Genomic DNA, 26,152 nt, shown 5'->3' with positions numbered 1-26,152 from the left:
GTGTACCATTGCCATCCAAAGGCCTCTCCACCCCATTATAATGCTTTTCATTTTCTCTCAAAAATTTCGCTAGTCCTGCTTCACCCTTAGTCTAATACATGCGTCCATATCGGCTCCCATACTTATTGAAAGTCCAAATGTAATTTGTCAGAATTGTATTTTTAACTTGTCAGGTTGTGTAGGTTCCTTCATAATATCAGAGGGCTAAGCTTTGCTTCAGACTCCGTAGGTCCTCTAGGAGGCCTTAAAACAAATACAATAACTAATTTCTTCATAAATTTCCCATATTTAAACAACTAGTTATCAATTTAAATTTACCTTTCACTATATTAAATTTTGTAATCAAAGACAACATCTATGCTACTTTGTGATCCAACATCCTCTATAAATAAATTTCAGTTAAAATTTTCATTTTAAATACAAGCTTTTTTTTGTTGACTGTACTAGCATTGCCATCTTACTTACACATTGTAGAGGTATACCAAATTTGAAGTCAGTCCGACCACTGGAAGTGGGTCAAAAATAAACTTGCAAGATTTGACCCAACAGCAACAAGAAACTGGGCAAATTAAATAAAAGCTTCTAAAAATAAGTGGATATTTTGAAGGAACCCTAAAAATGGCTAAATAAAGTAAACAGTACGTAATCAGTGCGTTTCGTTGCGTGCGAAATGTTGAGAAATTTTGTCTGTCTTCACGGGTCGCGATACGTTTCATCATCTTCACCGCCTATGTTCAGTAGTCTCGCTTCAGTGGCGATTAGGTAGGTACAATAGAGTATGTAGTAGAACCAGAGGACTTTGGTGGATGGGGATCCGAAGTGTTTTAACCACCGTTTCCCATGTGTTATGAAACTCGACTAATACAAGGCTTTATTTAGATAATAGATTTCCTAGGTGGGCAAAATTTTTTAAGCCTGAAGCGGCGCCAGGCCACTATCTATCTAGAAGTACTTAATTACCTACTAAAATTATAGTTAGAAATAGAAAGGTTGGCTGATTTAGCACGTTGGCAGTAAATTAAAACGCCTTGGTGGGCCACTTTACGGCCCGCGGGCCTGGGTTGACCACCCTTGGATTAATTTGTATGTACCTACGTCAACTAAAAATCCCAATCACTACTATATATCATGTACCTATGGTGTGGCGTCTGGTCACAAAACTGTAATGGTTCTAGTTTATACACATTATTATCCTTGGATATTCATAACACAAGATACGTCGGTTGAAACGCTTCAGAACTGGCACACTCAGGTTCACACACATTTATTGTATCTTAATATTCGCATCCTGTATCGTTTCACAGAAAAACTACTGAATACGGTTGTGGTTTCGAGTGAATTAGAGTTAAGCAATGTGGCTTCAGGTAGTTCGGATTGTGCGGAGCAATAAGTCCTCAAGGAACACGTCGGCTCACCCTGCTAGTGCCTCCTCGGCCTACCACGTCGTCGCCATCCATATTGTGGTACATATTTAGTCCGCGGCTATTTTGCCCATCTATTTGGATCCATAGAGCCTATTTGGATGCGCCGAGCCGAGTTAGGGCGCAATGGCGCTCATTGGAGGAGGCCTGTTTTCAGTAGTGGACTGCTAAAGGTTGATGATGATGACGATGATTTGGATCCATGCGACTGCACCAATCCACGCATCAGGGAAATAAAAGACGAAATAATAAAAAGAATATTTATTGGTTCAAATGCTTAAAATATTCAAAGCAAACATCAAACATATCACCGCAATCGTTGAGCAAAGACCTCGACCTTTGGTCCACAAAATATTTGGTCAATAATACAAGCACCGTACAACAATGGTAACTTACAAGCGACAGTAGAAAGATGCTACCACTAAACCCTGCTCTAGAAATAAAAACAAATTGTTTATCTAACGTACTAGGTAAAATTATGCAGGGTAGTTTCTAAACTAAAGCTGAACACTAACGAAAACGATCCAGTCATTTTAAAAACACTACACAAATTGCTCGGAAGAAAGAAAAAGATGACACTTAATTACGCGATATTTGAAGAAAGATTAGTTTTTGAAGATGCTACTAATTTTGTAATTTCTAAAGTAGATATTAACAAACATATACTTTTATTTAAAACAAAAATTATTTTTTGAGATAGTACAGTCCTTTTCATAATAGTTTAACATGAAATTAATATAGAGAAAATTTGTTAGTTTAAAGAAGACCAGGTAGGTACATTTTGTAAGAACTTTCACACAATAATAAGTGGTATTAGTTTCAACTATTCTGAAACGGTCTGCATGAAGGTAAAGAGTATTTAAGTTGGATCGTTTTCTTTTCTTCAGCTGGTGCTCCTACTGATCAGTCGATGACGAGTTGACGGAAGCTCCCGTCGATTCCGAAGAGTTCGTCGTAGTTCGTAGGCTTGCCAGGTCGGAGGGACTCGTCAGCCTTGATGTTTTCCTGCTCGGCGAACCAGGGGGTGTACTCTTCCATTTTTTTCACCCAGGATTCTGGAAAAAAATTGAGGGTTGTCAAAATTTTGTTACATCATCATCATTATCAGCCCTAAGAAGTCTGCTGTTGAACAATGAACAGAGGCTGTATTGTCTAACGTGCTGACGTTCGCGATCGCATTCACCGTCTCATTCTAACCTCGTCTATATCGTGTGACAGAAAGAAGTGGTGAAAACGATTATGATTCTAAATGTGTTAGACAAAGGCCTCAGGCCTTTTACTACGAAGTGCAAAACTCGAACTTCGTGTCTTGTCGTCCCACTCAAGCTTATATTGTTTAAAAGGAGGGTGAGAGGGACGATACGATACGAACTTCGATTTTTTAATTTCGTAGTAGCCCCTCTGGTCTCCCCCATAGACCTCCAGTTGCTGCGGTTGGAAGCGGCCAGCATTCATCGTGAACCCGTGACTTTAACCGTGAACTCGTTGGTGGACATCTTAAACTGCGCTTAGATTCTTAAGTATATGTTTGAATCATGTAAAAAATGGATATTAAGAATAATCTAACGGTAAAGGTGACAGTGTGTTAATGAAGTAAGCGTTACATTATTCTTTCAAAACACGTGATTCCTACGTAAAAAACACCAAGTTTCGATAAAGATTTATTTTGTAGCAAGTTTTGTTCTGTTTATTTTTTGTAGTCATCATCATCATCCCAGCCTATATACGTCCCACTGCTGGGCACAGGCCTCCTCTCAGAACAAGAGGGCTTGGGCCATAGTTCCCACGCGGGCCCAGTGCGGATTGGGAACTTCGCACGCACCATTGAATCGCTTCGTAGGTTCGTACAGGTTTCCTCACGATGTTTTCCTTCACCGCAAAGCTCGTGGTAAATTTAAAATGTAATTCCGCACATGAATTTCGTTAAACTCAGAGGTGCAAGCCGTGGTTTGAACCCACGACCCTCTGCTTGAGAGGCGATAGGTCAAACCACTAGGCCACCACGGCTTAATTCTTAATTTTTTGTAGTGTCTGTCTAATATTTTGTTCTATGCTTGGAAGTCAAATGTCAAAGTAATTGGCACTGACAAACGAAAATTATTTTTAATATTAAAGTTATCAAGAGAGTGTCTATAAGTAGGTAATGGAGTCTTATTTTTGAGAATTATGGGATATCAGTGGCAGATGCAGAAAAGTGCAAAAATATTTTTTATTGATTATAAATAATTTATGATAATGGTAGTAATCGCTGGAGTAAACGATTTATTGAGCGGAGATCGTGACTTTGCAAGTGCAGTGTAGTACGTGTTGTGTACAGTTGGGTGAGGTGACAATTTGCTATAAGTAGGTACAGTTGTTGCAACAACTAGGAATACTGTACATCAGGTAAATTTAAGGGACCATTGAAGTTAACTCTCTAAGACATTATTTATCCTAATCCTGAATATTTTAAAAGATAATCAAGAATTAAGATAATTAATTATGCGCCGGAAAACCATCTAAATGTTCCTTTTTTTTAATTTTTAACTAAAACGTTTTTAATTCCCACATGTGTAACGAAAAAAGATTAAAAAAGTATATTTTGTTTCTCTTATGTGTTACGTCAACTTCAGTCGTTAAGCTTGTAATTTTTACGATTTGACCCTTAATAATAATAATAACTTATAATTATTAAATGTATAAAAGAAAATATTTTCGATTTGGGCAAAAAAATTCAATATAGATTCTATCAATAAACTGAACCGTTTGTCAAAAAGATAATAAAGAAAAAACGATATACAATAGTGTCACCCTGAGGACATGAGGATGAGAACAGCAACTTACTATGTAGGTCATCCAAGGAGCCAGCATTGCCACCAAATTCTGTGGGCATCATTTCCTGAGGTACGTACTTGTAGAGATCATTGATGTCTGAGTGAAGGAAAATCTAGAAACAGAATTGTTAAAGTATTTAATTATACATGTGTCATAGGTCATATTCATCGACACGTAGACATGCAAAACGTTAGTCCCTGTACGAAAGAAACAAAGGAGTATATACCTATTCGTTACTTCTAAATAATATTGTTAAGAGTGCAAAGGTGTTACTTTACGTTTTTAAAACACATAATATTTACTTTTTAGGTGCTAATTAACTTGAGTATTCTATTCACTTGTAATGAGCATTCTAGCTAATGTTACATTACATAGAGGTAAAACTTCACACAGTAAACAGGAGCATTTTAGCGAGCATTCTAGTAAGTGTATTATTGAGCATTTAAGCGAAACAACAGTAAAATTATTGTTCCGAGCTTCATCATGAATACCTAATAAAAATTTCGAGGAGCATTTACTAAAGTCCGACATATTTAAAAACAGCGGATGATTGATGTTCTGTTACAATACAACTAGTTACAAGTGGATGCTTAAGTTTGTCAGTACTTTTTGATTGACTAAGTGCGACAGTTTCACAGTTTGTACAAAAACACAAAAAATGATCTAGAAATTTCGTACCCTTTCTCTGATTTTTTCCTTGATGAAAGGTTTGACGAAGTTGACTATCTTGTCAACGAGAGGTGACACGTTGATGACGTGCACTTCCTTCAGTTTGACGGGGTAGGCTTCCTGTTGACAGAAAAACAATTGAATTAAATGTATTTTAAAATTAAAGCTACGAAAATAATAGGCCAAAGTTCGGCTCTATCGTTTTTGCGCACAAAAGATATACAAAACCTGGTGCTTCTTTAAAGAATAATGGATTATACAACAAGTTTATAAAATGAGTTTTATGAACAAGTTATACACTCTACTTTTCATTTCGATTACAAATAAATTAAGCTGCAACAGTGGAAACGAATGCTTATTTACTAAGCACTTTTTATTTTTCAAGTATATATTAATTTTTAATATAAAACAAAAATTATTGAGTAAACTTTTTAGTTTGTGGCTATTGGCGCCTGATTGCCTTGGCAACAGAGGTTTTTTTTTTTATTCGTCTGGATGGCAAACGAGCAAGTGGGTCTCCTGATGGTAAGAGATCACCACCGCCCATAGACACCTGCAACACCAGGGGGATTGCAGATGCGTTGCCAACCTAGAGGCCTAAGATGGGATACCTCAAGTGACAGTAATTTCACCGGCTGTCTTACTCTCCACGCCGAAACACAACAGTGCAAGCACTGCTGCTTCACGGCAGGATTAGCGAGCAAGATGGTGGTAGAAATCCGGGCGGTAATAATAGCCTGGTAGCCTTCAAAACGGTTACAAAAGGTTTAAATGTCTTAGAACAATATATTTTCATCTTGTTTCTACGTACCTGTACACACACTAGGAACTTCTTGACGAGGGTTGGCGTAAACTTAGCAAAGTGGGTTGGTGTGGCCACAGATGCATCTAGAATGTACACGTCTCCGGCTACTCCTTCCTTTTCCTCATTTAGACGCACGTCGCCCAACATGAGCGCTAATTTGAAGGCGTCCGCTACATTAGGGGTGGTGACATCTTTGTCTAAGCCTAGGGAAACAAAAGAGAATCATCAGTTCTAAAGTTTTGGACCACAGCGCCCTGCGCGCGCACGTGTGCATATACTCGTAACTCTCTTGCGGAGATTGGTCAATAAATCTTAAATTTTGTTGTGTTACTAGGCAAAAAAAAACATAAGACTTCAGTCCCTATTAAATTGGCATTATGGACCTTTTTTATGCCAATCACTGGAATCCACGCCGTGAAAAAAAAACCTCAGGAAAATACATTCTGTTCTATTTATTGTCGTGCCGTGTCATTGTGCAGTGAGTTATTTTATTATTAAGGGTAGGTACAAGACTCATTTTACCTCTCATTAGAATGACACGACGACCATTCGGGGTAAGTCCAGGTAGGGGTGGCATTTGCCTGAAACAAAAACAAATAATCAGTATAAAATAAATAAGCAGTAAATGCACTTGAGATCAATTAAAAGTAATGAATCTGTCTAATGAGTACAAAATAACAGATAACTTTATATGGAGAGCTTATTCGAGAGCGAACAAGGTTGGTTTTCATCTCCGGGAAGACGCGTATTTTCGAGCTATAATGGTTTTTTGAGTGTTAAGTAATTTCACGTGTAATGATATCGATAATTTGGACAGCTCTGTCGTCAGTGTAGTGGTTAAGCGGATCTTGAGTTCAAGTTTAGATCGCACGCGAAGTAATTTATTTTAATTTACCTATTATACTTTTTTATTTGGTCTACTTTTTACTTTTAAAACTTATTTAAATACACAATCTTCTTCAAAAAACCCGATTTTATAAAAAGGTACTATAAGTGATCATTTTATTCCCATTTATAAAAAGGTATATTTCTAATAAAATATATCAACATCAACAGTAGTTTTGTAAGGATACTGATTTTATGTTGTTGTTGTACAGACATATGTAGTAACAGACAACGATAAGATTGTCATGATATTTAAGAGGATAGTTAATTTTAAATACACCATGATTCCCCTTTCCGTAGAAACAGTCAACCATTGTTTAATGATCATCATTTTATGGTTCAAATTATACTTATCTGAGTTGCTCGCTGTATCAAAAACATGATTAAAATTGCTGTATAACATTGTAGGTGGTATCATTAGGTATATTGCTTAATTGATATCGTTAGTATAATTGTATTTATCAACGTGAACAAGTCAGTTAGGTACAGGGCTATTATTTGAGATTTTTCCCGAAACAAAAACTGATTTTTTGAGCAAAATTTAAACGATGTTGAAAAAGGAGTACAATTTTTTGCATAAGCTTAGCTATCGTAAGGTCGCGGGTGAGCAAGGAAATTATTTTAGTTCATTGATATGGACCTCCGCAAAGTAACGCCTGATTCAATAAATTACAATTTTTTGTTTAATTTTATGAAAGATATTTATATCTAATGTATTACTACTATCAGCGATGAAATTCATACAAAAAATAGAACAATTTTGTGACTCATTACAAACGTCTGTAAATTGCATCAGTCAGTGTGTTAGTGTAACATTGTAATAGTAGATTATAAACAAGGGTTGCAAATGATCAATTACACCCAAGATATTTATGCGAGGAAATAAAGAAAAACCGTTATAAATGTATACGCAATTTGAATTTGGAAAAAAATAATAACTAAAGTTCTACAAAATGTAATACGCAATTTGTAACAGAGCGGAAGAAAATTTATCGCGCCAAACCGTCTTTTGTGTTTTTTTTAATGCCTCGCGCTCTTTGGTTTGGCACATTCAGTTAGCACTGGCCAGTAGCATTATGCCAGCATGGAGGTTTGGAGGTAAAAAATACGCATTACAATCTCCTGTTTACCAGTTCTTGAATACAAAGGAGCACCATTCGATTTTAAATTTACTTACATCCCTAAAGATCTAAAAAGAATTTACAACACGGATTTCAAGTTAACTGCAACCTACTTTCAGAGCTTAAGTGATGAAAACTTTTGGGATCTTCTGCTAATGCAAAATCAAGTACGACAAGCAGTTTTTGGCAACTTTTTCATTATTTCCATATCAGGTACTTTATCATCACCAGTATCATAACCATCACCATCATAATATTCACCGTCATCAAATCCAGTCTAAGTATGTCTCACTGTTGCGTACAGGCCTCTTCTCAGAACAAGAGGGCTTAAGATGTTTTCACGAAAAGCTCATGATAAATTTCAAATGAATACCGAAGTTTTCGGAGGCGCGAGCTTGGATTTGAACCCAAGATCCACTGCTAGAGAAGCTACAGGTCAAACCGATGGACTGCGGCTTTAATCCTAGCTTAGATGTACTTTACATACACGATATTCAGGATTTCCTGGAGTTCAGGGCGGGAGATGTCACGGTCGGTGAAGAACTCAGGAACGGCGGCACGCATCGTGAAGTACATGTCCAGCTTGCGCTTGGTCTTCTCCAGGGAGAACTTGCAGCCGCGGAGGAAGGTCATGATACGCTGGTCATCTGCGACAGAAAGTTTGTTGATTGTAGTTTACTAATTTGAAAACACTACTACTAACGAAAGTGCCTAGCAATAGTACTTCTGTTGTTATAATGACCACAGTCGTACAGTCCTTGAAGGTGTTTCGTCAAAGTGTTGAAATGATATAAGTACCTATGATCAAAATTTTCACTAAGTTTTGATTTATTTTACTATGTGTGTGTATCGTCGTTATTTGTTTTATGTAAAGACAATAAAATATGGTAAAAACAACAAATATTCTAGAAAAATATTAGGCCTTTAAAAACTAAGCAAGAACCCCTCAACCCTCACCAAACTCATCAGGTAGATGCGGCTCCTTCTTCAGCCACTCCTTAATATGCGCCAGATCAGCATCCTTGGTCTCCGCATTCTCGTTCAACTCCTCGCGGATCTTCTGCCACATCTCACCAGCTGGCTGTTCTAGGGTCATGTTGGCTTTTTCTGGACCTGAAACGATAATATTTAGGATTAGCATTATGATGACATTGTTTAAGTAGGTATGTTTACTCAACAAAGTCTAACATGTTTTTGTTTTAAATATATATGTATGTGCATAAGTAAACTCTTTATTTTTGAATAAAGAAACAAATACACGCTGAGATACACGCACATAGGCGAACTTTACCCTTTAAGGGATTTCTACCAGTCAATCTTTGAGTGTATGAGAGGAGCGTTTGATAATATTATCATAGATATATCTGGATCCTGTAACACAAGGGCTTGTGAGCATTTCTTGTACTTTTTCATTATTATTTTTCATTTAATTTTCATTTTTTTATGAGGAGGAGCTAGGAAAAGTAAGTTCATAACAATTTGAATAAAGAAATGTATGGTGAAAAATAACTGTAGTCATGAGTCATTACCACGCTGTATAACACAGCATACATACTGATTATGTTTGTGTTCAATTGGACCAACATTGCTACACATAATTTTTACTTCTTTCTTAATATCCTACATGCGTGCAATTTATGCGCTTGCGATGACGAAACGGTGATTTCTAACCTTGCAGCATGTCGACACGGTAATGACTATAGTAGAGCTGAGTCGTTACGCGTTTTATGTGTAACGTAACGTAACAGTTTCTTTTTCACAAGTAACCGTTTCGAAAAACAGTTACTTAAAAAACAATTTCTTTGCTACGGCTTGGTTTCGTTTCAAAGGAAACGAAAATTTCGTTATCAAATGTAGCTATTTAGGATATTTGAACAGTTTGCTTCAAGAAATAGTTTGGTTCAAGAAACAGTCTATATTATAAGATATTTGTTCTTGTAAGCAAATTTACTCAAGTCAACGCATGTATGTGATAGTCTGTGGTATCGATAGTGTTTTTCGTTTCGGCACACAACTGTTAATCCGTTACTTTAGAAGATACTGTTTCTCGAAACAGTTTCAGAAAATAACGCTCAGCTCTTAGACTATAGTGGCTTCACGGCTGATGACTTATACTTATGCAGAAAATTGTAGAGTTTAGTGTAATTTAAAAATAACGTAAGACTGCTCGTCGCTGTCCCAATAGCTGGCATCTTCAATCTTATGTCATTAGCAATAGAGATGACGATGATGGAAGCCGTGGTGGCCTATCGCCTCTCAAGCAGAGGGTCGAGGGTTCGAACCCCGGCTCGCACCTCTGAGTTTTTCGAAATTCATGCGCGGAATTACATATGAAATTTACCACGAGCTTTGCGGTGAAGGAAAACATCGTGAGGAAACCTGCACAAACCTGCGAAGCGATTCAATGGTGCGTGCGAAGTTCCCAATCCGCACTGGGCCCGCGTGGGAACTATGGCCCAAGCCCTCTTGTTCTGAGAGGAGGCATGTGCCCAGCAGTGGGACGTATATAGGCTGGGATGATAATGATGAATAGAGATGACAGCACGGTGTCGACTATTGGGCATTCGCGTGTCGAGCACTCGGACGTTTACCTTATGGTTTTTTATTTGAAAGCGGTTTGAGAGTGGGTCTCTTAACCCGGAAAATTGTACAGCTCTAGTGGCGTTCGATAAAGGAATACTTCACGGACGGAGTCGTGGGCAACAGCTAGTATTATATATCGACACATGCAAGGAATATCATCGTAACTCATTTTTGCTAACTTGACAGGGCGGCATATCCAAAATTTATATTTTTTTTATAAAAATTGGCACAAAACCGCCTCGTACATTAAGTATAATCACCAAAGCTAAAACTAAAGATTTTTTTTAATTCGACTGGATGGCAAACGAGTAAGTGGGCCTCCTGATGGTAAGAGATCACCACCGCCCATAGACAGTTGCAACACCAGAGGAATTGCAGATGCGTTGCCAACCTAGAGGCTGGGAGGGATGGGATACCTCATGTGCCAGTAATTTCACCGACTGTCTTACTCTCCACGCCGAAAGCGAGCAAGATCGTGGTAGCAATCCGGACGGGCCTTGCACAAGGTCCTACCACCTATTTTATGATTGTTTTGTCACAAATACATTTCTTTTACCCTTTTTAGTGACTTACGATGATATTCTACAACATTAGAACATTACGTTTGAAAAATTGTGTTGTAATTCAGACATAAAATTGTCTTTATAAGTATTCACTGTTAGTACCTATAATAAGGAGTTATGTCGAGGAAAAGAAATGTAAATAGAATTTCAATTTTTTTCATTCCATTGCGACTATTTGCGACAAAAGTAGTTTGAAAGGACTATAGCGTAACTAAAGTTGGTATTTTATTCACCCCGTGCACCCTTACTTAGGTACAATGTTTTGCCATGCCCTAACTTTTAAACGCAAAGGAGTTGAGTTACAGGGATAAGAGCTACAAAAGATATTTTTTTTCTTGTAAAATCAAGATTGTAACTCAAAATTGTCAAAAATATTAGACTAGCATTTCTCCGCGACTTCGTCTGCTTAAAATTGGTTTATAGCCATCCCACGGAACTTTGCAAACTATCTATGTCCTTTCCAAGGTCTCAAACTAACTCCAAATCAAATTTAACTTTAAAAAAATGATTCAGCAGTATAAGCGTTAAAATAGGAATCAGATAGACGCACATACCAAATGTGAAGTCAATCAGAGTACTGGAATTGGGTAAAACAGTGCTTTCTGCTCAAATCATATTTTATATTACTGTTAACAATTTAAAACTCAATTTTAACTTTATCGATACAAAGTAATTTATACGTGAGAGGTTTCGCCTTTGGATACTTAATAAGAGTTTTTTTACGTTCGCAAAGTTTACGTACCGTAACAGTTTTTGTGTAAAAAATTTAATTGAGTAACTTTCACTGGTCGCTAGGTTGGATGCACAAGAAGGCTCCAGTCGGTTTATTTATTTTGAGTAGCGGACATTTTTTGGATGAGATACTTATCGCTACGAGAAAAATCAGTTTTAAAAATTGCATTTTTTTGGATTAGGAACGAAAAATTTGTTTATAAATTTCATTTTGAATACAAGCCTTTTTGCTGATTGTACTTGCTTTCTCTTCTAACTTACATAATGTACCTATATCAAATTTCAAGTCAATCCGACCACTGGAAGTGGGCCAAAATGAACTTGCAAGATTTGAACCAAAAACAATAAAATAACAAACAGGGAAAGATAATTTAAAGCTTGTAAAAAGTAATTTCAATAGTTTGAGGCAACCCTAGAGCCTTACCAGGGACTTTTACCTCTTTCAAACACTAGGGTATTTGTTTTTGTTTTTGTAATGTGTTTTATGTAGGTGCAATTAAGAGTTATAGAATAGAATAGAATAGAAATATGTTTATTCAGCCAAACATCATGACAAAAAAAGAGAAAACAAATTTACAAATTGTAGTTATGTATACATGGATACCTATTTACTAGGAATAGCAGTTCAGAGAGGCATTGCAGCCAGTGTCCTAGGTTCGATACCTATCGCAGGAAATCTTGACGACGCGACGTGTTTACTATGTAGTTTTATTGAATAACTAACTTGTTACCCGCGACTCCGCCCGCGTAGAATTCGGTTTTCACTATCCCGCTGCAGCTATGAAATCTTCCGGGATAAAAACTATCCTATGTCCTTCCCCGGGACTCAAACTATCTGTATACTCAGTCCTGGATTTTTCAATAGGCCGTATAGGCCGCGGCCAAGGGGCGGCAAATTTCTGAAGACCAGAAAATTATTATTTTAGATAGGTATATGGGGCGGCGGAAATAAAATAGCCTACACTCATACAAAATATAAATCCAGCACTGTGTATACTGAATTTCATCTAAATCAGTTCAGCGGTTTAGACGTGATAAAGTAACAAACAAATAAACAAACAGATTTACAAACTTCCGCATTTATTATATTAGTGGGATAAAATGTCCTTAGGTTCTAGAGACTTCGATATCAGCCACAACAGTTTTGACTCAAGACAGGGCTCTGTTTTCAGGGCTTTTGTTAGGTTCACCATGTTCCTACTAAGTTGCAATTGATTCGAGTGCAATTGACTGATGTACAAAATTGCTCATACATTTTCGCGGGCGTTTAAACAAACGTGCCTTAATTTACAATGCTTAGAAAATAGCTGCTACTTCGCAATATATACACAGAATAACCGATCAAGTGCGAGTCGGACTCGTGCACTGAAGGTTTCGTACAGTAGATTTATAAATAAGCAAAAATGCAGTTCATTCATGAAAGCTTTGTCAATCCTCTTCAAAACGCAGTTGCGAAATCTTTATTTCGCGATTACTATTGCGTAAAATGCGTTCTTCGTTGTACCTCAGGCTGCACCGACCCAAACGCTACTCTACAAGTTTTACAAACTTTCTCACGCAAATACAAACCCCAATACTGCACCATTGTTTTTCGACAACATTCCGTCGTAAAAGCAACGCTCCACATAATACACTCAAACGTAAATTTATGTTAAATGGCAATTAAAAATAAGAAACAGATGGAAAGCATGCCCCGGACCGTGACGAACGTGAAAAGGCGTTATAATAAAGGGTTACACTAGGCGTTGAAAATAAATAAACTGCCAATGATGGTTTGTACTTATTTATACATTTTATGTGGCTGCAAAGTCGGAAACACAGGTCTCATACTCTGGACCATGGGGCTTTTATTGCAAGGTCCAAATTTACTCGCATTGATCTACTTCATGTTTTTAAAATTATCAATTAACTTGAATTTAGATAATTAATTAAGTAACTGTCAAAGTTTCGTTAAATCGGTGTAACGGACATGGCGGTGGTATCGCTGTCTCATGGTGCGAGGGCAACAATTTCCTTGGTAAGGGGTCCTTAAAATAATTTGGCATTTTACAACTCTCAAAGATATTTCTCAATGTGCTGCCAATTTAGTATTGCATTGCAAACATTGAGAAGTACATTTAATCTGCTTAAAAAAATAACCCATGTGGTATCAGGTTAGAATTACACCTGGATGTCGTAAGAGGCGACTGAGGATATAGGTTAAGGTATACCGTAGGCGACAGGCTAGCAACCTCTTACTAATTGTACCGTTTCGTCAAACTTAAAACCTAAAAATTGCTAAAAGTGGGTCCGAAGCTGGGAATACGGTGCGGGCGTGATGTTTGTTTGATGTGTGTGTAAAAAAAAAAATTAGCACTGGCCATGTTTTAAAAAGTTGCAGAACAAAATAAGCTAAGTTATGCAAGTCGAATCGAGGCTTTTAATTAAAACCCCATGGTTATAGGCGGGTGCTATCACTTGTTCATATTTCCGTTTAGTAGTCATCGTCGTGATGAATAAAAATTAATAGCGTCCCTTCACGAACCATTTAAATTGAAAAAAATTGATGCCTAAAATATGTAAAATAGCATAATGATTTGGCGTGATCATTCTCATATTTGGTTCAAATGCGAATCACGCATATATAGTTGGCACGCAATATTTTTATGTAAGTCCACTTTTTGCGGGTGAACTTTCTATTAACGGTTGATCAGTTTTTAGCAAATATAGTCGAAATAGCGTGATGCATGTTGGTTTTATTGGAAAGTTTGTTCTGTAAAATTAGATATTTAGTGTTGCTGATCGATAGTCAATCAACAATCCTAATAATATTATAAATGCAAAAGTTTGTAACTATTTTTGTTTGTTTTTTGGTTTGTTTATTTGTTACTGCATCACGTCTGAACCAATTTAGATTAAATTCAGTATATACAGATAGTTTGAATCCCGGAGAAGGACATATAGTTTTTATCCCGAAAAATTGCATAGTTCCCGCGGGATAGCGATAAACTAATTTTGCGCGGACGGAGTCGCGGGTAACGGCTAGTCAAAATATAAAACACAACTATAGTAAAAAAAAATAGGTACTTAAAATGTACTATATATCTAATACCTAGTTCAAAATTAATGGTACCGATCCGTACATGAAGTAAGGACAATGTGGAGGGTATACCCGCCGTCCTGATTGTCAGGACGACGGATGGACGCCAATATACCACGAACCATACTATTATTTTTTGTTATTATTATTATTATTACCGAGCCGTGCAAACCGTGGTGGCCTAGTGGTTTGACTTATCGCCTCTCAAGCAGAGGGTCGTGGGTTCGAACCCCGGCTCGCACCTCTGAGTTTTTCGAAATTCATGTGCGGAATTACATTTGAAATTTACCACGAGCTTTGCGTTGAAGGAAAACATCGTGAGGAAACCTGCACAAACCTGCGAAGCGATTCAATGGTGCGTGCGAAGTTCCCAATCCGCACTGGGCCCGCGTGGGAACTATAGCCCAAGCCCTCTCGTTCTGAGAGGAGGCCTGTGCCCAGCGGTGTGACGTATATAGGCTGGGATGGAATTTCTCTCTTGAATTTCGAAGAACTCAGAGGTGCGGGCCGGGGTTTGAACCCACGAACCTCTGCTTGAGAGGCGACAGGTCAAACCACTAGGCCACCACGGCTTCCCTTAGTAAACATTAAAAAAATAGTTTGAATTATATTGCTGCTGCAACTTATTAAGTAGATAGCATTAAATAAAAGTTAGGATTAAAAATTCTTTGTATTTTCATAAATAGATTGTGTTTACTATGCCATGCCATGGTGTTGTTAAGACGATTGAACCTTCGAAACAAAGCGTTTACAACACAATAACTCTATGTTGAGCACCAGTACATAGTTTGTCGTGTGGTGTCGGTCGAGAATTACACCACTCCATCTCTTCCCGTGGGTGTCGTAAGAGGCGACTAAGGCATCGGAGGATGAGCAGCAGTGTCCTCCGCGAACTATCTGGTATAACTGCGGTCGCCTACCCGCCTGCCAAGCGTGGCGACTAAGGCATTTCCCCCCCAAAAACATCTGAGTGGAGAGCCTTGGGGGAGGCCTATGTCCAGCAGTGGACGTCTTTCAGCTGACGTAATGATGATGATGACTAGTAAGCAGTAGGCGGCCTTATCGCTTCAGAGCGATCTCTTCCAGGCAACCTTTACAATACACATCTTGCAGGTGGACTTGCAACTTGTGCAAGGTCCGCTCGGATTGCTACCACCATCTTGCTCGCTAATCCTGCCGTGAAGCAGCAGTGCTTGCACTGTTGTGTTTCGGCGTGGAGAGTAAGACAGCCGGTGAAATTACTGGCACTTGAGGTATCCCATCTTAGGCCTCTGCCCAATACCTCAACCTAGAGAGATTGACAACGCATCTGCAATCTCCCTGGTGTTACAGGTGTCTATGAACGGTGGTGATCTCTTACCATCAGGAGAGCCACTTGCTCGTTTTCCATCCAGGCAAATAAAAATAAAAAACACAAAAGTAAGGAATAGAGTCTACTTACATACAGTCAAGACTTGGTTATTAGCTTGGCTTTTAAAGTAAAAAAACTTGTGGTTTTTTGTGTTGAATTAGCGTCAGGATCTATATTATATTATAGTTTTAATAAGTGGACAACTGAAAATGGACTACTTTTTGAGAAATATTCATTATTGATATGATATCAATCCTAGAATCTAACTTGACCCCTCTTACTCGTACTTATGAACGTCCTCGCTACACCCATGAGAGGTCCGTCCACACTCTCGGGCTCGAGTCTCTGAACAGTTATATTGAACACTTAACTATCAAAACGTGTTAGACATAACGCCTTGTTAAAAAATAGGTTGAATTCCATAGATAATTTCCTCCCATCTTGGAACTTTCTATATAATTGGACCCACTTCTCTGTAATAATAGATGCTTGGCTACAATGCTGGTTCTTAATAACCATCATTCCATTTTTTGCCGTCTAAAGGGGTTAACGGACGGACATTCAGTTTTGTTCGTGTTGAAGAATACCGTTTGATACATTTCAAGTACTTAATGCTAGTTTTTATTTGTAATGGTAGTTTTTTCTTGTACATAGTGGTAGTTTTTGTAAAGTTTTTTTTGGCATCCGCGTTTCTTTTGACTTTCGAATGGAATGTTTATAGAGCACTTATTTAGCTCTTGTAACGGTGTGGAAAAAGCGAAGTTAACGTGATCGCTTCTTTTCGTCATATTTACATTTTTTGACACTGTGAAAGCTACCCTTATTCATCATCATCATCATCATCATCCTTGGCCTATATACGTCCAACTGCTGGCCCATAGGCCTCCTTTCAGAATGAGTGGGTTTGGGGGTGGGACGTATAGTTCCCATGCGAGCCGAGTGCGGATTGGGAACTTCACACACATCATTGAATTGCTTCGCAGGTTTGTGCAGCTTTCCTCACGATATACCTTTATGTTCGTGGTAAATATCAAATTTAATCTCATATGAATTTCAAAAAATTCAGTGGCGGGCGAACTTGCATTTGAACCCACGATTCTCTACTTGAAAGAACAAAGATTAAGCCATAAAGCCACCATGCCTATTACCCTCATTAATTTAGTGACTAAAAAAAATAAAGAATAAAAAAAATTGTCTACTAATGGCCAGTTACACAGTCTAGGGTTTAAAAAAATATTAACCTTGGTTTAGGGGTGACAGCTGCATAAGTAATGATACTACTCAACCGTAGGTTTAAATAAAATAAAATAAATAATTAAATATTTAACTTGGAGTTATAAAATCTGGTCCGTGCAAGATAACTTAAAGTGGGCTGTAACAATGGAACTGTCACTTCTAATCTAGGGTTAAGGATGAAACTTTATAACCCTAGACCATAAAAGGCCCTAAGTGTTTAACTTCTTTCTTACCTAACCTAAGGCTTTATGGTAATAAAAATTTCAATAACTTTTAACACTTAAAGGAAGCTTCTCCGGGAATATTCTCTGTGTCTATTAAGACACAGACCATTTTTAACGCGCATCAAATGATACTCAGTTACTTTGAGTTTCAAAATGAGTTGTAAAAAGAAATATGGCTTTTGTATGAAACCAAACTTACGTGACCGATACGCGTCTCACAACTCGAAAAAGTACTCTTGTCTGGATTCAACCTAGCCGACAAAAACACACCCAAGAACTGTCAACATTAATTTGTTTTGAACATGAAACTATCGGATAACTGACGCGCGTGTTGCAGTAGCTGCCGAGTCGCGTTGCTCCGAAGAGGAAGGGCTACGGATTAGCCCGAAACATGTCAGGCTAAACATGATTTCAGACGTGAGTTATCCGGGTCAATATATTTAGTCATTTGTTTCTTAAATTTGACGTTTCATGTGCAACAATGACAGTTTTCTATACGAACATGTGATTAGTATGTAGCAAGCAGTACCTATCGGAAGTCACGTCCCGATTTCAATAGACCACGCTTCACTTGTTTGGTTGTTATGGCAACACTTTATAACGACGCGTTCTTTTTGGTATCGGGTTCCAAATATGAAATCGGGAAAGTTGCCAGCGAGAAGTTAGGAAGTAGAGATGGGAAAAATGTAGCGCAAATTATTTGGTCGGGGATAGATTTTTTCAACATTATTACCTTCATTTTCACTAAACTTAAGTTGCCTGATTGCACTTGTACTTAAAATACTAGTTAGAAAAATAGGTACATAATTCGTGATTTGGAATGTTTAACTTGCCTTTAGTAATTCGACCAGATGATTTGACGACTTCCATAGAACAACAGGAAATGTAAAATTTAAAAAAAGACACTAAATAAGGATACCTAATTTTTCTCTAATTTCAATGTCATTGAGTATCATACATCAATCAAATGACAATTATACGTCAAATGCAAGTGTCATTAGAAATGACGTTTAATACAAGTATAATGGAAAACTCGAGTATGTCGAGCTAAGAGTTAGGAAAAAACGCGATTGATTGTGTAAAAGTAGGACCTGTCCAACAGAACAAATGAAGTGAAGAATAACGAATGTAATCAAATAAAGTTGTGTGGAATTCAGATTTGTACAGAATTGCGACTAGGAAGAAATAGGATTGTATAAAAATAAAGACTATAAAGAATACGAATGGGATCAAATGCATGTGTATGAATTGATATTGTGCAGAATCGCGGCATAAACGTCGAATAATCCAAGAAAAAAGGTAAGAAACTACGAGTAATTAATACAAGTACTGATTAGAATCAAAGAACTAACTAAACACTTTAATATTTCACTTTATCTTGCAGCAACTCACATTCCCAGTACAAATATGAATAAGACATATCCACCAAACGGACTGTCAAAAAATACCATAGCGCAAACACAGTAAGGTTGTTTTTGCAAGCGAAGATTTTGAAGGAGAAATGCCGGTTTACTCAGAATGCATCTCGACAGCTAATGCACGCAATTTCTCTTAAGGCTAACGGCCTCTGACTCATTTTATACTTTACACGTCAGCACACATCGGTACTTATCCCACAGTTAGACATATTCCCACTTTTTTATTTGGGGTTTGTGAATTGAAAATGGGCAAAATATTGGCTCAGAGCGTAAGATATCAAAACAAATAATAATTTTGCTCTACTTTCGGATGATTTGCAACCTGCTGGGTAAATTAAAGTGGCGGGACCAATGAAGAATAATAAAAAAACTATTGCCTTAGGAACATTAAAGAAAAATATACAGTTACAGGATGATGGTCACTTTGAGATCCTTGCGTTTTTCTTAAAGCGCAACGTCAACTTTTTCCAAATTTCAGAGGTAAAACTTGGAAAACCACTGATTTTAGGTACCGGTACTCTCAAAAACCACCACCACACAGCACTAGCAATAAAAAATAATCACCTTTGAAATGAAATATCAAATCACTCGCCAAATTCTCAACGACGAACACACTGGCACTTGAACGCAACGTCTTTGCGTTTTAAAAGTCACTTGGGAAAAAGAAGATAAAATTTGAAATGTTTTTTTTTTCGAATCGTGGCGCGTGCCCGCGCTGTTTCGAATGCCGGTGATTCAGCCAGTGCGCTGCTTTTATTATTTCGTCACGCGACGTGAGCGCGGTTGCAGCGAATTTGGGGAGGGCTGGGGGTAGATGACACTCTTTTGATGCTTTGTGGTTTAGTGTGTTCCTATTTGGGATCAGAAATTTAAAAGTGCTCTTATTACTTGTGCTAATATGACTGTCTAGCAGTTGTATTAAGATTTCAGAGTTTCCTTACATTCGTATTATAATTTCCAGAACTTACATTTACGTAGCATGGTGTTGCGTTGCATCGCTCTTAAGCAGTGTTTCCACCAATAATGTGCGAGGACGTGTTGCGAGGAATGTGTTTTTCAGTAACCAATAGAAACGCTTCATTTACACATCCTCGCACAGCACATCTCGGGTGGATGAAGCGTTTCTATTGGTTAATGAAAAACGTATTCCTCGCAATACATCCTCGCACATCTCTGGTGGAAACGCTGCTTTAAGCGATAAGGCCGCCTTTTGCTTTCCTTGTAATTTTCTCTCTGTGTACCTGTTTTCTGTATCGCTTACTATTTCTGGTGTACAATAAAGAGTCATTGTATTGTATTGTAATTATACCTGTGCAGAATTTTATCATTCTTAACCTAGCAGTAGAGTAGCACTAAACTATCCTGATTCCATAGTAATACTTGGATAAAAATTGCCTATGTGTTATTCCAGACTTCCGTTATCTAGGTAGAAAGAAAAAGGAAAAAGGAAAAAAAAGAAATGGAAGGGGGGAAAGGGGGGTAGGTACATAATAAACGTCGGCCGAAATTCCGGGATGCTCCAAAAATTCCCGTAAAAAATCCCAAAAATTACATCGTGAATGTTTCATTAAAGGTGACATAACAAACCGGGACCGGGATAAAGTCCTAAAATTTTAACCTCCAGGATTAGAGACAAGAAATTCGGCGCAGGTTTTTATGCATCGCTAATGAAATTCACGATGTCATCATCATCATCATTATCATATCATGATCAGCTGTGGGAAGTTCACTGTTGGACACAGGCCTGCCCAATTCACGATATAGTTTTTGGCAATTCCCGTGGGATATCGTGTGAAATCCCGAAGCCCGAAGTATCCAACTCGGATGGGCAGCGTTCGGGAAACTTCGTGATATCTTCTCGTCCAATATTCCGCAGTGCTTGAAGACTAGAGTCTTCGACCAGTATGTGTTGCCAGTGATGACTTATGGCGCTGAGACGTGGTCCTTGACTGTTGCCCGTTTAGAGACGCTCAGAGTCAGAACAAGCTATGGAGAGAGCTATGATTGGAGTTTCTTTGCGCGATAGAATCTGGAATACGGAAATTCGTCGAAGAACTAAAGTCACCGACATAGCTGGAATAATATGCACTTTGTTCAGCAGTGGACGTCTTCCGGCTGATGATGATGATGTTCACATCTTTCTTTTAAATTTAATTTCTTTCTTTCTTTCAAATCACATTTTCTTTCATACTTTCAAATTGCTGGGCCTAATTAACAGGTAACGCGTCCAAAGCCGCGGGTACAAGCAAGTTGATAAAAAAAACTGTTTTTATCACAGCTTAGTTCATTATTAGTATTCGATTACTCATCACACATCACACACACAATTATAATGATTACCTATGGCTAAGAGCCATGAAATGTGCGGATACATATTTCCGATGGCAAATCGATTATACTTTTGCATACTTGTGCATGTTCTACCTAATTATTATAGGAAGTTATGCTTATTAAAACTAGAAACTGCCTTAAAAATACGTATTTATGATGAAATTATACCACATGGAGTTCGTTATTTATCCTTTTTTAAGCCAATTTGCATACGATTAGAAAATATTCAGTTCAATTAAGTTTCGTTTTTAGTTTCAGACAGTTGATGAGAAATAGAACCGACTACAAAAAAAAAACCACGAAAATAATTATCTTCCACTCTGAAGTCGGTGCCTCAGCACGAGCCAGCAGGAGTGGACCTATAATCGTCTACCTCACCTACAACTATACGAGTAGGTATATTGGGCTTCAATCACTCCTGCTGGCTCGTGCTGAGGCACCGACTTCAGACTGGTAAAAAAATATTTTCATGGTTTTTTGTAGTCGGTTCTATTTTTTGTTATTTTTATTATGCTTTTTAGTGTAAAAGATCTAAGATATAGTAGTTTACTGTCAACTGCTCGTCACCTTTTACGAAAAATTGCTTTTTCCGATGCAGAGACGTTCTTTATTGAGGAGTCCTGGTGCTTTATCACCCATTCCATTTCACCATATGAATTACAATGAGCTTAAATTGCTTAGCAACTGCCTAAAGTAATTGAAATTCCACCCGTGAAGTATCTACTTGTTATTGAGTAGTCGCTCCATTAGTCAAATTTGGTCTTCATCATCACCAAATGATGATTTTCAGGAGCAAATGCACGAGTTACTCCTAAATATATCGAAATTTCCATAGGCGTTCCTACAATATTTGAAGAGTTCCCTGGATTTCCTTAGTATCCAATCATCAGATCCTGATTTGGTGCTTATGGGACCTAATTGAATGCATTCCTAAACGAACGAAAAACATTATTTTTTAAATCGGTTCATAAATGACGGAGTTCTGAGCTAACAAACATAAAAAAAATACAACCGAATTGATAACCTCCTCCTTGTTTAAAGTCGATTAAAAATGGATTGAACGAAAGTAATGTTACTAATTGTTAGAATTTTTTATAATAAAATGACTAATATTATGTTTATATTTGTGTGAAGTGTATGTCTTTTTTTGAAGTCGGTTAAAAAAGGAGATTGTTTGATATTTTGTGAGACAATTTAGGACCCACTGGCGATTCGGCAAACCGACTGGTCACCGCTCCAATGCTACCCGGCGTAGACTGAAAATGAACTTTTTCCACTAATCATCATCATCAGCTGTAACACGTCCACTGTTTAATAAAAGCCCACTTAGAACACCACAATCAACCACAACTCTCCATTTCCATCCATCGGTTGTCCGCAACTCACGCGATGTCGTCCATCCACCTAAAGCCTCCAATGCTTCATCTTTCGGTTCATGGTCGTCACTCGTGGACTTTTCTCCCCCGAAAAGTATCTGTTCTTCGAGCAATATGGCCCGTCCATTGTCGTTTCATGCATATTCTTCGAGATATCTACGTCGGGGATTTTTTATAAGCTAAAAGAAAGTCTTGGATACATTAATAGCGTTTATACCTGCTAAGCTGCCAACGTTGCATTTTTGTAGTTTTTTTTCGTTTATTCCATAAAAATTGAATGAAAATTAAGACTAACCTATATAAACTCAGTTCTATTTTCAATATTTAAATGTTTAAAAAAGAATAGTGGATGCAAGGGAGTCTAGAGGATTTGTAATCTAGCAGCCAAAGAAGACGGTTTGAAATAAACTCGGAAAATCAAAATAGGTATGATTTTAATTGACGACCGGATGGCCAAGTGGTTAGAGAACCTGACTACGAAGTTTGAGGTCCCGGGCTCGATTCCCAGCCGGAGCAGATATTTGTGTGAATAACAATAATGTTTGTTCTCGGGCCTTGGATGTTTAATATGTATTTAAGTATGTATTTATCTATATAAGTATGTTTATCCGTTGCCTAGTATCCATGGAACAAGCTTTGCTTAGTTTGGGACTAGGTCAATTGGTGTCAAGTGTCCCATGATAATAAAAAAAAAGCTAGCATCAAGCAGTACAGTAGCTGACTGGAACAGCCTCATGTTGCCAAGAAGCGTGAGGCATGCGTCATCAGTGAGGCAAGCGGCGTGCGGTCTAGCCCTGCGACCTTCGGTTACCACGCTGCCACAGTTTACTACCATTTACTACCAGTATTTACGCGGGGTACAGATACCGGCAAACATCTTGAACAATCTTATGTGTACGGTGCGCAAACTTTCCCCCACTCCCTTGTTTAATGCTCAAGAAGTTTGCCGGTATCTGTATTGCTTGTTTTAACAACTAATAAATTTGACTACAGGTAAAATTCTAGGATTTTAATAGGTAAATTCCCAAAGGAATTCCCAAAAGTGGGTCAAAATTCTTCTTGTTTTCTTATTTTTGTCCCCGTCCAAATGTATCGGAGTAGTTTTTTGTATGGGAGGTGTAATTTTTCTCTAGTTAAATTTGTCATGGTTTTAATAATATTCAAGTATCGTTAATAATTTAGTTAGGGCTGATTCTGATCCAGAAATCAGGTGTGTTAAGAGTGTCTTGTATCTTAATTACAGTTAATGATTGTAGCCAAATGCTTTTCGTGAAACGCTGAAACTGTATACTTAATGACTATTAGAAATTAAGGCTGCGTTCCCACCAAAGACGTTCGAAGATGTGTTGCGAGGAATACGTTTTTGTGAAAGCTCACTACTACATGTGCTGTGCGAGGATTGGTAAATGAAACGTTTCTATTGGTCCATGACAGACATTCCTCAGTAAATCTCACTACTACATGTGCTGTGCGAGGATTGTTAAATGAGACGTTTCTATTGCTCCATGAAAAACATTCCTCAGTAAAGCTCACTACTACATGTGCTGTGCGAGGATTTTTAAATGAACCGTTTCTATTGGTTAATGAAAAACATTCCTCGCAACTCATCCTCGCACATCTCTAGCGGAAATGCAGCCTAAGAACCAGAAAGTAACGGTAGCATACTGATATGAAATATTAAAGTACGCAATTAGATATTGCAACCTAATCACAACTAATTAGTGTATTAGTTAATATACGCTTCGCGCTTTATAATTTAAAGATCGTTGCTCGTTTCAAGTACTTTCATTTAGTTTCGTAATAAAAAATTACAAAAGTACTTGTTAAAGAATTTCGTAAGTTAAATTTAAATATTTTTGTTAATAACTTACATAATATTAAAATACTGTCACTGTAAAATAGTCATGCTATCAGCTGGATGTTACCTTGAGTTCGGGCTATTATGGCCCCTAAAGGGTAATTTTCAGGTTTTATAATTCATTGAAACTATGGCACTTTGGGTATGTACATTATATGGCTGGTTTTAGCTGATCGTCCACGTTTGAATGACTTATGAAACCCTTTTTTAAGTAGTTTTTATACGGGCCAAAGTTACCCCAGCTTAGGGTAGGGTAAGGTACCTACTACCCTAGAAACATCAATAAGTATCTGCATGTCCAAGGTCCAATGTACCTAATGGTAATCACATAGGCAACGTAAACTATGAATTTAATTTCCCTGTATTTTATACACCCTTTTTCATTGACGGTGCGAGTACTTATTATTGCATAGTCACCAGAGCTAGGATATTAAGGAAATTTCAGGACGATCGAACGAAAAAGTTGATGATAATCAATGTGAAGGTTAAAAATAAATGTAAATGTAAAAAATAGGTACAGTAATTTCATTGACAAATTTTTTTTGTTATATAAATAATTTTTAATGCATTTTTTTGCCGACAGTACTTTTTGTTCACTACACTTGCGTTGTCATCCGAACTACATTTTCGTACCAAATTTCAAGTCGATTCCATTAACTGTTGAGGAGTTTCGTCCTGTGGAGTAGACCGTAGTCAGATCACCATAATTTAACTAAATAAGTACCAGATTCATGTATTATCACCACACTTATACATTTATGCATGCCAAATTTCAAAACAATCTGACTACTGGAAGAAGATCAAATTAAGCTCCCAAGTTTTGACCTTAATAAATAAATAAAAGAACAGAACAAGCTAAATAAAAGCATGTGAAAAAGATTACCTTTATATTTTTATTAAAACTCTTCCTGCCCTTTGTAAAGTGATTAAATTTGGACAGACCAGTTAATTGACGTCGAGAACGCAACACCGAATGAAATTATACACTATCAAGATATGTACCAATTTCCACTTGTTTTTCGTATACCTACTGCTATTTTGACATTACCTTGTAAATATGCACAACAGACAACGTAAGTACTGCTATAGTTACAATCTTACGTCAGAAACTTGAGGGTTAAAAGACTTGTGTAGTGGCAGACTGTACGTCTACAGTGGTTGTTGTTATGATGTAATGCGGATTTTCAACCGTATTGTGTCTAAAACTGTTACTAAATATATAGTACGGCGTGCTGCTATAAATTCGTAGTCTCTTTGTGTCCAGTGACCATGATTTTGCAATTTTGAGGAAAATTCTCAGACGTTTTTCCTACGAATTGGTGAATTAACCCTGGTATGCTTAGGACGCGGGTCCATGCCAAATCGAAGGTTATTTTTATGTTTTTTTATTTTATTTAAATCAGCAAAATTTTTGCTCATTATAATTATTAACTATATAGTTCCGGCCACTTATAACAAATCGTCAGTTCACACTGTTACGAGTATATTGATGTGTCTTATGTTTGCAGGCGCACGCCTGTGGGTACGGGTACAGATAAAATCCGTGCAGTTAGCACTCATACTGTTTTTCAATAGGCATCCACCCGACATATCCATGCAAACCGCGACAGCTAGCGTAGGCCTCAAGGGTCTTCTCGTAAACAGTTTCACTATGATTTCTTTGGCAAACGTATGGGATGTAAACAT

The 26,152-nt window shown here is 37.5% G+C and overlaps 1 protein-coding gene across 2 annotated transcripts; it reads right to left on the bottom strand.

Moving 5' to 3' along the window:
- Positions 1-1,667: 1,667 nt before the first annotated feature.
- LOC141431030 (alpha-tocopherol transfer protein-like) lies at positions 1,668-19,644 on the bottom strand. Of its 2 annotated transcripts, none has more exons than XM_074091994.1 (8): positions 19,466-19,644; positions 8,673-8,828; positions 8,203-8,362; positions 6,232-6,290; positions 5,716-5,912; positions 4,914-5,024; positions 4,245-4,347; positions 1,668-2,476 (listed from the first exon to the last, which is right to left on the bottom strand). In XM_074091994.1, the coding sequence occupies exons 2-8, from the start codon at positions 8,809-8,811 to the stop codon at positions 2,325-2,327; spliced, it is 921 nt and encodes a 306-aa protein (XP_073948095.1). In that variant the 5' UTR covers positions 8,812-8,828; positions 19,466-19,644; the 3' UTR covers positions 1,668-2,324. The 2 variants fall into 2 exon arrangements, with proteins under 2 accessions (XP_073948095.1, XP_073948094.1); XM_074091993.1 differs by lacking the exon at positions 19,466-19,644 and adding an exon at positions 9,271-9,329.
- Positions 19,645-26,152: the final 6,508 nt, after the last annotated feature.

Source organism: Choristoneura fumiferana, chromosome 9 (genome assembly GCF_025370935.1).
Source record: "Choristoneura fumiferana chromosome 9, NRCan_CFum_1, whole genome shotgun sequence".
NCBI classification, from domain to species: Eukaryota; Metazoa; Arthropoda; class Insecta; order Lepidoptera; family Tortricidae; genus Choristoneura; species Choristoneura fumiferana.
The sequence above is the reverse complement of the archived record's forward strand: the minus strand, read 5'-3'. Positions and strand labels throughout refer to the sequence as shown.